Here is a 16,075-nt window from a genome sequence, read left to right on the forward strand (position 1 = left end):
AAGAAAGTAGGAAAAGGGTAATATATAGCTCAGTGGTGCAGGGCTTGCCTAGCATATAGGTGGTCCTAAACTGGATGTCAAAGACCACAATAAACAAAACAAATAAATAACATGTGCTGAATCTGAATCAGCTGTATGACAAAAGGAACAAAAATATTTTTCCAAGTTTAAATCTTCACATTAAGGTTATTTTAATACTATATATTCATGTAAAAACAGCAAAAAAACTTTCATAGAAAAATGTGTTATATTTACCAAATATTTTAACCACTATTATTTCACTACTGAAATAGCCTACAGACTCTATTAACTAACATTTTTGATGGAGGAGAGTTATCTGTCTATGTTACTTTCATTGGTTAATTAATAAAGAAAACTGCCTTGGCCCTTTAAGAGAACAGAAAATTAAATAGGCAGAGTAGACAGAAAAGAATGCTGGGTAGCAGGAGTGGGGAGCCGCTTCAGGCAGTCTCCATGCTTCTCCTCTCCTAGATGGACGCAGGTTAAGATCTCTCCTGGTAAGCCACACCTCGTGGTGCTACACAGATTACTAAATATGGGTTAAAGGAAGATGTGAGAATTAGCCAATAAGAGGCTGAAACTATGGGCCAGGCAGTGTTTTAAAAGAATACAGTTTCCGTGTAATTATTTTGGGCAAAGCTAGCCGGGTGGCAGGACACAGCCCGCCACTCCTTCTACAGATTAGCGCTCCAACGTGGTGACTAAATCCACTTAAAAACCTGAGAGGGCTTTAAATAAAGGAGAGAGAGAGTTTAACACAGCTTTTTGCTGTTTGCCTGGACATGCCGTAGAGAGATTTCCTGTTTCGGCAATAGCGGGGGGGGGGGGGGACACGACACGGACACGACGGACGACTGAGTCATTTTAAAAGCCAGCTTCCTGCACTGTGCCGCCACTGCAAACTCTGGCTTTAAAGCATTTCAATGGCTTTTATCGGACTGGATGTTTGTGCTCCCATTAGGGATTGGAAAGAAAGTACTCTGAGACCATGTCAATGGTTCCCTGCTCCCTGCCTGCACCTGGGCAGATGGCAGAATCAGGCTTAAGCGAGCGGGAGAGCATGGCGGATTTCTGCCGATGTTTCCAGGCTGCGCGGTGCTCTGCGCCTCAGATTTGGCTGTAACTTGGATGAAAAGAGTTTCTGTGCTGCATGCTCAGTCTCAGAGTTATAGTGCTGAGTGAGGCTCCTACCTGGCGGCCCCAGAGCTAGTAGAAAATGGTACATCCTCCATTTTGAAATTGGAGAGAGGTGGAGCCAACATCCAGAACAGCCAGGGCGGCTCTGCAGCTCAGAGGTGCAACCGATTTAGAGTCACAAGCGGCTCTGCCATGTTGGACTGGGCGGGGCAAGCTCACAGTACCTGTTTTTGACCTAGGAATGTCACAGCTTAGAGTCTTAAGCGCTTAGCGATGTAAAGGCGCAAATCAAACATGTTCTGGACAGTAAAAAAATTACAGATTCACAATAGGACAGATTCAGACATAAAAGACTTTTAAATGAGTCACAATGTTGGATGAACATATGTATGCTTGAGAGAGAGAAAAAAATATAAAAAATAAAATTAATGCCTTAAAAAAGGGTAAAGTCTTTAAAGAGACAGAGTACAGATAGTTATAGATTAAAAAAAGTAAACTGATAGAGTAAAAATAAGCCACGTAAAAATGAAAAATTCACAGAGAGTCTGGATTATGTATTTTATTGTGTTTTCTTTGAAATTTTTGACTGTAAAGGAGCTAAATACAGAGAGACATTTCATTATACGGGCTGCCAGTCTAGACCAGAATGGACATCTTAACAGTATGACTTCAGGATTTGGATCTAAGAACATGATGCTTTGGAAAAGAGTTTCTTCTTTTGCTTTCACAGAGGACGAGACTCTGTGGATTGCTTCTATTCCAATATGGTATGATAGACCACGCCCTCCTGAAAGGTTGCTGTGAACATCTTCAAAAAATTACTTCACTCAACTGCCAACTGAGAGGAACCTAACACACAGGTTACACCATAAAAGACCTAAATAACAGCGCCCCCATTCAACAGAAAACAGTTTGGAGAGAAATAACTGCGCCCATTTTCCCAAATATTGTTTATAAATGTTCTTTTACATTTAAAGGGGGATATGATATAGAGATGAATAATTTGCAATGGTATGGATTTTAAGGTCAATTTGTTATATGTATATGTATTTCTGATCTTGATTAAGCTATTTTGATTGTGTAGTTCATTTTAAAAACTGTAATGTATAATTAGGAAATATAGGTTGTTAATGGATAATCATCGATAATAGTCAAGCTTGTAGTCATGTTAGTTAGATTTTCTAGATATATAGAGATATACTTTAGATAAATAGGCATTCTTCATATCTTTCAATAGTCAAACTTGTAGTCATGTTAGTTAGATTTTCTAGATGTGCATAGATATATTTCAGATAGGCATTCTTCATATCTTTCAAAGACTGCAGAATATGGCATTTAATGTTTTAATAACTTAGGGTTTTCATGACAATGAGACACGTCTGCTCCTGGCAGCACCAATCTACTTTAAGAGGAAGATGGGCATCGAAGAGGCTACTTATGGAGTTTGTTAGCCATTTGGGCAAGAAACTGCTCTTGCCTGGACTGTTGCATAAAGTGGACACAGAGAACCCACAGAAAGAAGACTGCTGAACTTGCCTAAAGGTGAGATGGCCTTTTGGGGTTCCTGATTCATTAAAGAGTCTGCGAGACGTTCTGCAGGACACAGCAGAAAGTGACTGAACTGTCTTGGGAATTTCCTGCTTCATGGAAATGTCTGCTGGACACTATGGGCCTGAAGGCCAAAGATGGATGCCCCAACGGTACCGAGGAACTTTGGGTGACTGTCCAGGCAGCGAATTGTCTCTGTCATTTCTAGAGGTTGACAGTTGCATATTTCTTGTTTACTTAGGTAGTATTATATCCTTCTGGAGTCTTTGATGGAGTTGAAGAATAAATAGATAGTTATAGCTTTCCTTAGTTATGATAAAAGATAAAATAGATTTAAATATTGTAACTGTAATACTTGCTTGATAACTGTTTTGTTATATGTAATTTTGCTATGTTAAAGTTGAAGCCTTCTTTTTGTTTAAACAGAAAAAGGGGAAATGATGGAGGAGAGTTATCTGTCTATGTTACTTTCATTGGTTAATTAATAAAGAAAACTGCCTTGGCCCTTTAAGAGAACAGAAAATTAGGTAGGCGGAGTAGACAAAACAGAATGCTGGGTAGCAGGAGTGGGGAGACGCTTCAGGCAGTCTCCATGCTTCTCCTCTCCGAGATGGACGCAGGTTAAGATCTCTCCTGGTAAGCCACACCTCGTGGTGCTACACAGATTACTAAATATGGGTTAAAGGAAGATGTGAGAATTAGCCAATAAGAGGCTGAAACTATGGGCCAGGCAGTGTTTTAAAAGAATACAGTTTCCGTGTAATTATTTTGGGCAAAGCTAGCCGGGTGGCCGGACACAGCCCGCCATTCCTTCTACAATTTTCATGATAAGTTTGAATCATAGAATTGCTATGCCCAAAATGCTACTTTGTCATAAAGAGTACTTTAAGTTAAAGGATTTTGAAAACAGCAGATACAGAAGGGTACTCCTTTATTTTCCTTCCAAAACGGAGAGAAAATTTTAGTATGAAAAGTGCCTTCTATATACAAAGATAAAAGTAACATTCTTATCACCAGAGATGGGGAGCTGCAATGAAAAGAAGCCCATTAAACTAATCCTTATCTTCCCACTTCTTCTCCACTATTAACAGGATTAACCATCCAAGCCCAAATCTCTTAGTCTTACCACCAGTTTATTCTTCTTCCTCAACCTTGTTGAGGAAGAAGAATACATGCTAGCTCTAACCACTCAGTAGCTGCATTCTTCTATGGTGGCTTCCATGTACACACAGATCTCTCTCCCTCCTTCCCTCCCCCACTCCCCCCTCTCTCTGTGTGATATTGAAACGTTTGTGTACACACGTGTATGTTTGGGGGTGGCACATGTGTAAGGGAGTGTACATGCATAGATGTGAGAGTGAGTGTGGAGGCCTAAGGCCTTCCTCTAATGCTCTCCACCTTATTCACTGAGACAAGATCTCCAGAGTTTGTTAACTAGTCAGCCTAGCAATAATAGGGAACTCCAGGTTCAATGACAGACTGAGACTCAAGCGAATATGGCAAGTAAGAGATAAAGGAGGATACTTAACATCCCTAACATCGTCCTCTGGCCTCCATGAATGCATGTGTGTGCGCGCACACTGAATCAGAATTTGTATAGTAAGATAAATTGCAAAGACTCACAAAAAATGACTCTAGGTCAGAATCCTCTAAATCTGGGGGAATGTATGCTAGCCTATTTTATTTAGTCAAATGAATTCAAAAGAAAAGCAATCGATAGAAGCAGGGTGAGGTTAAATATGGGACCTGTTTTTAAGTTAGATTTTTTTTCTTTGTTTCTGGTTTTCTTTAAAATAATCATGAAACTAAAAATGTCTATTTATAGAAGTGTAATCTAGGGATATTGGAAGACAAGGAGTCTATGATTGCTGTGCATGAAATTTAAAACAAAGCCTAGTGTGTTGGGGCATACCTGTAATCTCTGTACTCAGGAAACTGGGGCAGGAGAATCTCTACATTTCAAGATCAATCTGGACTACACAGTGAGTTCAAGTCAGCAATGGATACACTGAAATAAAGTTTCAAAATGTTTAAAGTCAGTTTCTTTTCCTTTCTGCATCTTACCCACTTCTTGGTTTTACCATCAACATTCTGTTAATTATGAGTTCATAAATGAAAGACATATATAGATTTTTACTAAACTTCCTATAAATAAAATAGCAACAATCATGGAACTGCACACTTAATATCACAGCACTTGAGAGAAGGTAACAGGAAGACTGACAGTATGAACTCTGTCTTTAAAACCATAGAAGAAAGGAAAGGGAATATGAGAATGAATAAGCATGAATATATATTTGATTACGCATGGTGACCATAGATTGGTATCACAAATTTGCAGAAGCACAAACCTAGAACCAAAGTTTCTTTTTGTTTTGTGTTTAATTCGAGTCAGGAATGGTGCCATACATCTATAATCCCAGCACTCAGGAAACTGAAGCAAGAGGATAACAAATTTAGGGCCAATCCGCAATGAAAGGAAGCTTTTTAAACTTAAAATATTTAAATTTTTTTAAAAATTACTATATTCAAGTGAAAACTTTATAGTATTTGAACTATTATTTTCACTTAGTAAAATCACTATCAAAATGTGGCATAAGATATACCATAAGAAACAAAATTAAATGTTTAACTTGTTACTTAAATCTCTTCTTAAAATGAGAAACCAAAAATCTATTCCAAAAGTAATTTTATTCATTGTATACTCTTAAATTTATTAATATAGAATTGTAAATAGTATACCTGATATATACTTGGATTTGTTCTTTGTTTCTGTTTCTAGCTGTCCTGAAACTCACTAGGCAGAAAAAACTGGCCTCAAACTTACAAAAATCTATCTGCCTCTACCTTAGAGTGCTGGGATTGAAAGAATATGGAACTATACTGGGCTTATACTTAGGTTTTTTAAATAACTGACCAGTGGCAATAATGCCCAATTCTATCAGTTCAAATGGCTCAACTTAATCTTTTTCGAAAATTTGCTTTTTACCAAGGAACATTTAGCAAGCCATGCTTGCTGATTCTTAAAACTGTCATCCTGCTTTGAAATATGGGCCAAAGCAGAATGGGAAAAAAAAATGTCTGGGGTCAGGCAAGTCCTTTTATTTTTAAAATGACTAGAGGGATGGAGCACACTGACCTCTCATCAGAAAGCTCTCTGTGCCTTAGTGCTGGAACAAATGCAGTATAGCCCTAGTGAGGGGAAGCAGGGACATGTGCCTGCTTCTGACTGAGGATCTACACAGAACAAGCCTCTAAAAACTGTAAGCAGTCATTCATTGCCTTTTGAACTCTACCTATTAGATGGCAAGCAATCGGTCTAACTGACACAGGAAATGATGACACAGTAAACAGTGTGACCATTTACAATTGACAAAATAGTTTGGGTTTTAAAGTAACTTGCCTAGGGTCACAGTTAGTAAACTGGATTTTAACAGGGATTATGTTTTATGCTAATAAAACTTAATCTTGAAATATTTTTTAAAATAACAACAGATGCTGAGTTTGGTGATGTATATTTTTATGTAACTGTAACACTTGGGAGACTGAGGCAGGAGTAATGGTACAAGTCTAATGTCAGGGAGCTACAAGAGAACTCATTCAATCCTTAAAAATAAATATAATATATGGGCTTGAATTAATCACTTATGAAAGCTTTATCAAAGAACTCCAATCGGCACTAAGAAATTACTATGCCACTCTCAAGCGCCTTATAAAATTTGAGGACAGGGAGAAACTACTATGGACAGAAAATCATTTACTTTCAATTATTTTTAAAGGCCGGGCGGTGGTGGCGCACGCCTTTAATCCCAGCACTCGGGAGGCAGAGGCAGGCGGATCTCTGTGAGTTCGAGGCCAGCCTGGTCTACAAGAGCTAGCTCCAGGACAGGCTCCAAAGCTACAGAGAAACCCTGTCTCAAAAAACCAAAATAAATAAATAAATAAATAAATAAATAAATAAATAAATAAATAAATAAAATGGATCACAAAAAGGCTTGTGTTGATAGTGTAAACTTTTGCAGAGTTTCTTCTGTCTTCCTTCTCCATCAGCAAAGATAGAAACTGCAAACTCTGTAATTAACAAACTATAAAAGCAGACAGTCAAAAAAATCTTTGGACTAAAATATTACAGTGTGCCACTAAAATAACTTACAGTATCAAACTGTTTTAGAGTCCTAAGGAAAAATAATCCTAATGTTATAATAAGGATAAATTTAAAATGAGGCCAGAAAGTGAAAATGATTATACTGGTAAAAAAATTAATGCATGTTTCTAGACAGCAATCACTGAATAATGATCATTGTGAATATTACATGAAACAATGCAATGCAGAAGACAGCCAGTCTCCAGCCAGAAACTCCAGAACAAAGGATTTCCTCTGGTCCTGTCACTTCCCAACAACTGCAGTAAGCACACTATCCAGACCACTTCCTCATTGTCCTCTGCATCCCTAGGATTACCTCTTTGGCCTTCTTATCATCTCTGAACAGTAAGATTACCATGATCCTTTGCTGTCTTTCTTTCTAGGCATGTCTTGATAAGCTGCCCAGGCTAGCCTCTAACTACTGAGTTAAAAAGTTTCCCCTGCCTCAGCCTTCTGAATAGCTGTGACTACAGTTGTGTGCCACGGTGACCAACTATAGTTTATACATACTGATAACATAGTTATTTTCTTTAAAATGTTATGCACTCACAAAACAAACACTACTAAGCACTTGTTATGTTACAAACAGGATACAAGAGCTGAAAACAGAATGAACTGCCCAAGCATGGTGGTACATGTCTTTTCATATTAGCACTTAGAGGCAGTCCAAGGTCAGTGTGGTCTATATAGCAAGTTCTAAGCCACTCGGGGCTTCATAATGAGACCCTGTCAAGAGAGAGCGGGAATTGCAGGGCAAGGGTGGGAGTGTCACAAAATGTATGTTCCTAAAATAAAAACAATAATAGAGCAGGAAAAAAGATATATTTAAGATAAAAAGGTATTGCTGCTACAGAGACAAAAAGAGGGAGGGCAAAAGTAAAGGAAGAATGTAAAAATGTAGATCTAGTGACCAGCAAAGACCTCAATGAGAAGATGACGTCTGAGTTATGGCCTTAATTAAGGAAGGGACCTAACTAACACCCTAGACATAAGGAACAGCATGCATAAAAGATGATGTAGGAGAAGGCATATGGCTGAAACAGACTGAAGGGAAGCAAAAAGAATTAGAGGAAATAAAGTCAAAGGCAATTAGTAACACATCTTAAGGAAACATGAACAGCATGAGCTTCTAATCAATGCAATATTGGTTTCTTATTTGAAACTGTATTTCACCTGTGTGATAAAAACATGCACTATATGTCACTGAACTACATATATCCCCAGGCAAACTAGCTATAGAATATTAAACTAAAGATTTTACCTCACACATAAAACGGAGTGGACTTGCTATAAAAATGAAATGAGGTAATACCTGTGAAGGTTATCGTTGTTTGTGAAACACGGGACACTTGTGAATGTAAGGTAACTCATCTAATACATGCTTCACTGAATGCAATTCTGGCCACATGATCTCTTTACATTCTCTTATGATGAAATACAAATATAGATGAGTAAATAAAAATATAGAGTAGTGTGAACTATTACAGGAATAACAGGAAGCACGCATAAATATCTGATCTTTGAAACAATTAAACTATAGTAGCAAAGCATTTCTGAAAACTCATAAACAATACTAAGTATTCACTGAATTTCACACTGGGAAGACATGGACATGTAATAAACACTCTATCCAGCAGCACGAGCCAAAAGAAGATCGCTGTGGGTCAGAGTGAAACAAAAGGACAGCTTTAGTGGCTGAAGAGGATTTTAAAGTGACTCAAATATAAACGGCAAGTCTATTCCAGACAAGGTCAATGTTATGCTTATGGAGAAAACAAAGTATTATAAAGACTGACTTGTATAAAGTGGAAACTTTCTGAATACTACTCATAGAACATAAGCATAAATAAGCTAGGACAGGTCAGGTCTGGCCAAACTAAGTTTCTAATAGTTCTTTATAAAAATTGAGCTAGAAACACAACTCAAAGGTAGAAACACACAGCTCAATTGCCTAGCTTGTGCAAGGCCCTGAGTTTAATCTTTAGTACACACCCCTTCTCAAAAAAAGGTGGGGCAAGAGCAAATAAGAGAAAAGAGGTTATTTATGCATCAACTCAATTGCTATAAAATCTGTTAACATTCATGGTTATGAGAACATCTGTATAATTTCCCTAGAGAAGATATTTTCGAAGAGAAAACAATGTACAATAATTTATTGATTGATATGTATCCTAAGGACAAAATGGGAATGGGGTAAAATACTTTGGTGGTACGAAAGAGAGAGCAGAAGGAACAATGAGTATTTAAAAAGATGATGTGGTGGTGCTTGTATTAACACCCTGTAGCTCAGAACTAGATTCTAAGACCTAAGGAGATCTGCTATAGCGTTCTAAGATGAAAGTTAGTATGACCATGACAGTATTTACTACAGTATTTACTAAATCTGAACATGGGTAGAAGACTGATATGCAAAAGTCTCTACCCACTGAGATCAACAGGAATCAGCAAAATTTATAATGTCTGTGTGGACTGTCTGGGTGAATAGGAATAGCAAATACGTAAGTGAAAGAATCTGGTTGTGCTCAATAAAACTTTTTTCCTTCTCATATTTTGAGACAGGATCTTATGTTGCCTAGGACAGTCATGAACTCACTAGGTAGGTTACTCAAGCTAACCCTGAATTCCTAATCATCTTGCTGCTTCTTTTCAAGTGATGAGATTATATTATAGGTGTATGCCACTACAACTCCTGCTAGATTTGGCTTGCAGGTTATGGTTTGCTGACCCTTGTTTAGAAGATGAAGGCCTCCCTATTCACTCAATCATTTTACAAGATTTTCTACAATTGGAGAGATCTACACAGACACAAGAAACCCACAAAAATCAAGTAAGGTAAAATAATTTAAATCTAAGCATACCATGTCGAACACTGATGGGCAAAGTGAAGAAAAATAAAATAAAATTTTAGAACCTGTGGACAAACAATGAGAATTTGTTTCTTCAGAGACAATATAATTCATTAAGACAAAAAAAAAACTATTTCAGTGCTTAATGGAAAAAGAATTTCCCATCTAGTTTGAGACCCAGAGAAAATGACTTTCAAAGTAAAGGCAAAGTGTAGAGTGGTAGAATGATTATGCTTACTTACTATGCACAAAGCCCTGAGTTAGATCCCCAGAAGGGAGGGGGGAGAAGAGGGGTGAGAATGCTAGTAGCTAACCTACAACTAGTCTGGCTCTCTCTGCTTTCTAACCTGCTGGCTATTTAAAGAAGGAACATCAGCCTCGTGCTATCACCGCCAGTATGAGTTGCCCCACTGCCATGCCTTCATTGCATTCCCTTAGCAAATACCAAAAAAAAAAAACAAAATATTTTGTCTTCCTTCCTGAAGATGCTTCACTCAAGTATTTCACTAAAGCAACTATACAATAAAAAAGGCCTTAGAGAACTCAAAATACAAATATATAACAAAAACTGAAGGCTCTTACATTGTCCGAGAAACGAGGCAAAGTAACAATTAATATAAATTTTTGATAAACTAAGGATTGATATTTGAATCTTTAAAATTACAAGAGAACATTAATTTCAAGGTACTAAGGAAAATAAAAATAAAATGGTGTTTTGGTCAATCCAAAAGACAACAAGGAAAAAGAAATAAAAACAAAAGAGCACAGAACAGAAAGGGCTAGTAGAAAAACAAAGCAGTGTCTTATATTTAAAACCCAATACATTCCTGACTGAATTAATGTGAACCAATGTGTTTTCATCCTCCCCCAATCCCTACCACCGAGGCAGGGTTTCTCTGTATAACAGCCCTAGCTGTCTTGGAACTAGCTCAGGCTGACCTTGAACTCACAGAGATCCTCCTGCCTCTGCCTCCCAAGTGCTGGGATTAAAGGCGTGCACCACCACCGCCCAGTGCTAATGTGTTTTCTTAACACAAACAGAAAACAAAAACCTTTCTGGAATGAATAAAAAGTCAGTCACTATCTATAAATAACAATAATATTATAGTATTCAATCAGTCACTATAAATAATAATCATAGTAGTATTCAATCAGTCACTATCTATAAATAACAATCATAGTAGTATTCAATCAGTCACACTATCTATAAATAACAAGCATAGAGTAGTATTCAAAGTAAGTGAATGAAATAAATCACACATTGCAAACGCTGATCAAGATGTTTGAAGCAGTATATTAATACAAAACAAGGCTAATTTTCAACATGAACTTCTAGAAATAGAGACTTTCCATAATGGTGAAGGAAGATATAACAATCATAAGTTTGAATTTATCCAACAAGATAGCTTCAAAACATGAAACAAAAACTGTCAGGAACTAGGAGAAATGAACAAATCCATAATCACAAAATAGTGTGTTACCACCTCCTTCTCAATTGTTAATACCTAAGGATATAAAATAATTGAGGACTATCACCAACAAAACTGATATACACTACATACAGAATCTACATTATTTTTAGGTATATACAGAACATTCACCAAAATTTATCATGTGAATTAAAAAATAAATCTCAATAAATAGCAAAACTATTCAATAACACAGAAAAGACTATCAGATAACAATACAATTAGTCTAGAATTCAACAGTAATATGAGGTATTGTATAAATATATGTTTGATCTCTGTACTTTTTCCTGGTACTTAGTTCGAAAAACCTCTAGAATTTTCAAAGTGTTTAAGTTTTATTTGCTTGTAAGGGGATTACTAGTAGCTGGTGGCTCTTGGACAGCCTTAAATGAGAGATTGATGCCAGGAAATGTGATCAGAAGGTTCTACTTGCCTTGGCCTTTGTTTTTTTGGCAGAGGAATTGAACTGAATCAATCATATATAATGAAATCATATAGTGAAAACTTCATAAAATCCCAAATGCCCTGGTTCAAAGACTTTTGGGTTGGTAAACACATGGAAGTGTTGAGAGGTGGCAAATTTCAAAAGGATGTGAAAGCTCAAGACTGTTCCCAGTCTTCCACCCTACCCAGCTCTTCCAATGAACTGTTTACAAGGCTATACTCTTTTGCAACAAACCAGTCATCTTTTAAATAGCTTTTTTCCTGAGTTCTTCGAGCTGTTCTAGCAAATGGACCTGAGGAGAAGTTCCAGGAATCTCCAGTAGATAAACAATCAGAAGTTGAGGGTAAACTAGGAATCTACCATTGATAACTGGCAGCAAAAGTGTAAGGCATCTTGTGGGACCAAAACCTGTGGGTCCTGTGCTTACTCCAGGTACAATTACTTTAGCTGAATGGAAAATATCCAGCCAGTATCTAACAAAGAGTTAAAATGAACTGTGGCCACAACTACTGATGTTAGTAAAGTGAGAAACATTTTCCTTTAGTTAGTGTAGTTGTTTCTGTCAAAATAAGAATAACCAGGAAACCAACAAATATTTGGAAATTAGTAAATGTTAACTATCTGAAGATTCAAAAAGTCACAATACAAATTACAACATTTGAAATGAGTAATAATGAATAAACTAAGAATGTAAGTTTATAAACTAAAGAGAAATGGTTGAAAACATTATAAAATACAAAAAGACTATCACCCTTCAATAACATACCCAGTACATTTATGTTCAAATCATCTCCCAAAAGTTTTCTTTTACCTAAAATCCCAAATTATCCTGTTCTTTAAAAATAAAAGCAAATACACATACAACTACAACAACAACAAAACCCTTCATAAACTTTAGCACTTATAAAAACATTGAATTCTTTTGAGACTGTATCTTACTCTGTAGCCAGTTTTGAGCTAGAACTCCCTAGGTAGTTAAGACTGACCAGCCTTAAACTCATGAGCCTGCTGCTTCAGCCTCCAGAATGCTGGAATTATATGGGTGTACCATGGCACCTATAATTATATCTCTCTATATAAATCTATGGGGACAGTCCTAATTTTCATGGTTTCTTCCACTATGAGTATCTATTACTATAATAAACTCTTATGTTAATTTTAAAAATAAATATAGGTCTAGAGTTTTAAAAAATAAATGTTCAGAAATATTATTCTCTCATAAAATAGAAATAAGCACTTTTCCTCAGTTTTTCTTTAGCACTGTTGCTGATAAATATTGAAGTGTTCCTACCTTCTAATAAAGGCTATGGCAGTATATAAAAATATAAATTAAAGGGTGGTGGTGGCACACACCTTTAATCCCAGCACTTGGTAGGCACAGACAGGTGAATCTCTAAGAGTTAGAGGCCAGCCTGGTCTACAGAGCAAGTTCCAGGACAGGCACCAAAGCTACAGAGAAACCCAACCCTGCCTCCAAAACCCTCCCAAAAAAGAAAAAAGAATGTAAACCTTATGTTCCAAATTTAATAAACTACTTATAAAATCTTGAAGAATGGCGGCAATAGTTCAGACCCCTAAGGCAGTCTGTACTTTTAAACTATCAAAGGGTAAGCGTACGGTAGTCACTTACCACTTGACCTGTTTTTCCGACTTGATTTCCCACCAGTAAGAAGCATCTTGAGACTATTTCGAAACATGGTTGTTCTCTTTTAATATAAAACTATAAAAGAAAGTAAGAAAAATAAGTTTAACAAGACATTTTTCCATTCAAAATACTTGTAAGTTTAATTTTAAAAGCATATCAACAATGAACTGTGTATATAGCTACACCTTTTCCTTTTTCTTCTTTCTATCTCTCTTTCCAATGCCAGCCAGAACATAACTGTGCTTTTTCTGTTACTTTGGGCTTCACTCTTTCTCTAAAGCTCCCTTCTTCGCCATGTAGCTTGTTGGCCACCGTTTGGTTCCACACTAGTTGACTCAAACTACATGGCTTTCCCCACCCCCTTTCTTCCCCATTCTCCTCCTCCAGGAAGTTGTCAAGATTTACAGCTTGCCTGTCCTGGGAGTTTTCTTTTAAACTCTAATAAAGCTATCCTCACACTTCTGTTTGAGTGCAGTCTTAATTTTTTTTTTATTAATGAAACTAAGAAGCTCAATAGGGGACCCTAATTTCCCCAGTATCTTATGGCAACCATGAATAGAATCCTCAAAATTTCTAGTAACAACAGCACTAAAGATTCACAGAAATAATTAAGTAGCTATAAATACATCCTACATTTCATTTGACTCTCCAATTCTGGAACAATTTCCCTGTCTCCCTCCACCCATACTTTCTTCCCCAACACACAAGGGACTGGGAGGTGAGTGCAATTAGGGTGCATGATGTAAAATCTCCAAAGATTCAATAAAGAAATTAAGTTAAAAAAATCATCTGCCTTTTAACTTTTCTTCTCCTCTGTACTAAACAATCACAACAACATGCTTTTTATGTTGTATACAAAAATAAACAAAGCCTGCCTCCATGTTCCCTTGTGGCCCAACTGCCACAACTATATCCTTGCTCTTCTTTTCTATGTGTCCCGTGAAGGAAACTGCACAAACATTAAGAGCTTACATCAACAGAAAATATCCAAATCACAAAGAAAGGTTAGAAAAAATGGAAAAGAATATTAGCACCATATGCAGTCCACTGAAAAGTTGTAGCATACACATAACTGAAAATTCAGAGTAAAAAAAATCAGGAAGAAGTTATATTTGAGGCATTAAGAAGTAAGAATTTTCTAACAAATCAGATACATGAAGTTATGGCTGTAAAAAAAAAAACAATGAAAACGAAAACACCAAGCAATCATAGCCAAAGTGCTAACAACATCTACAACAGGAAAAAAATCTTTGAAACAACTACACTATTTAAAATAGTAACAATCAACAGACTAAGAGATGACTTTCAACAGAATGAAGGATAGAAGACAATGGAAGATTTCTAAAATTGACTGAACTGTGCACTGTTTAATAAAGATTAAGTAAAAGGTTGTTTAAAAGATTCTGACTGAAAGTAGGTACCAATCAAGAGGTCTATTTTCAGGCAGAGATGGCTCAGCCTCTGTAAGTACTTGCCACCAAAACTGGAGACCTGACCTCATTCCTGGAACTTATATAGCAAAAGACAGAGCCAGTGACATTAGATTGCCCTCTGATCTCCACACATGAATCACTGCACAAGCATGCCTATATACATACACAATGAAAATAAATGTTAAAAAAATCTATCTCAGATTTTAAAATTCTTCACAAAGTGAAAATGAAATAATATAATATTTTAAACAATAAAATAATAATATTTTTAAAAAGCAAAACCAAACAGTATATGACTAGCAGAAACACCAAAATGGGGTTCTTTCAATAAGACAGTAATACTTAAAAATCAGATATGTAAAAAGTCATAGAGTGGGTTAACATGTTAGTACATATGGACTGCAAAATAGCATTAATATCAAAAGCTTGATAACTTTAAAATACATGTAAAAAGCTAGGAAAGCAGACCAGTGGTACAGAGCTTCCCAATATATACATAAGGTCCCATGCTCAATCCCAGCACTACAATAAATGAAACAAAGGCAACCTTAAAATGATGACAACACCCTAAAAGGCAGAAGTAGGGTAAATGAAATTAAAATTTCTAAGATATCATTTTTCTGCAAATAACAACAATACTATAATTTGTGATATTCTTCATTTAATGGACCTTGAAATGCACAGATGTATGCACCTGTCAAAACTCAACAAATGTTTACAGCAAACTTACATATTACATGTAAATTTTACCTCAAAAGAACAAAATAAACAAAATTTGAACTCTAATGATCTCATGCTTAAATATTTAGCAAGATCTTACCATAGAGTATATTTTACATTGGAATGAATCAAAAATTATAGAGAGATGAAGACATGCAGAGGCAGATATGAGATAAAAGCAATCAAATGATATAGACAGATGAGGACATGCACAGGCAGATGTGAGATTAAAGTAATCACAACAAAATGTTAACCACAGAATTCAGCCTGTGGTGCATGGTGCATGGTGCATGGTGCATGGCTTTAATCCCAGCAGAGGCAGATAGAGTTCCAGGTCAGCCAAAGCTACATAGTAAGATCCTGTCTCAAACACCCCCTCCCCCAAGACAAACAAACAAAACTGGTAACTATATACGGTTGTAGGATAGTTTTACACTAAGTGAAAATGTGTTGCTATGCTTGGTGCAATAAAAAGATGAAAGGCCAATAGCTAGGAAGAAGATAGACAGGCCTTACAGGGACAGAAAGGACTTGGCAGATGAGGAGGAAGCAACATGAGTAGTACAGAGAGATGAGGTAATGAGCCACATGACAGAACACAGGTTAAAATAAATGGGTTAAGTTAAAAGGGCTAGTGGGATAAGCCTAAACTAAGGCCGAGCTTTCA

At 36.5% G+C, this 16,075-nt stretch overlaps 1 protein-coding gene across 1 annotated transcript in view; it reads right to left on the reverse strand.

The window, feature by feature from the left end:
* Positions 1 to 16,075, reverse strand: part of Tanc2 (tetratricopeptide repeat, ankyrin repeat and coiled-coil containing 2) — a 306,319-nt gene that overhangs the window by 258,802 nt on the left and 31,442 nt on the right. The window contains exon 2 of the mRNA XM_042055015.1: positions 13,241 to 13,330. Within this exon, the coding sequence (XP_041910949.1) occupies positions 13,241 to 13,307 (67 nt within the window). The 5' untranslated portion in view covers positions 13,308 to 13,330. The remainder of the gene's footprint in view (positions 1 to 13,240; positions 13,331 to 16,075) is intronic.

Source organism: Arvicola amphibius, chromosome 4 (assembly GCF_903992535.2).
Source record: "Arvicola amphibius chromosome 4, mArvAmp1.2, whole genome shotgun sequence".
Lineage (NCBI taxonomy): Eukaryota > Metazoa > Chordata > Mammalia > Rodentia > Cricetidae > Arvicola > Arvicola amphibius.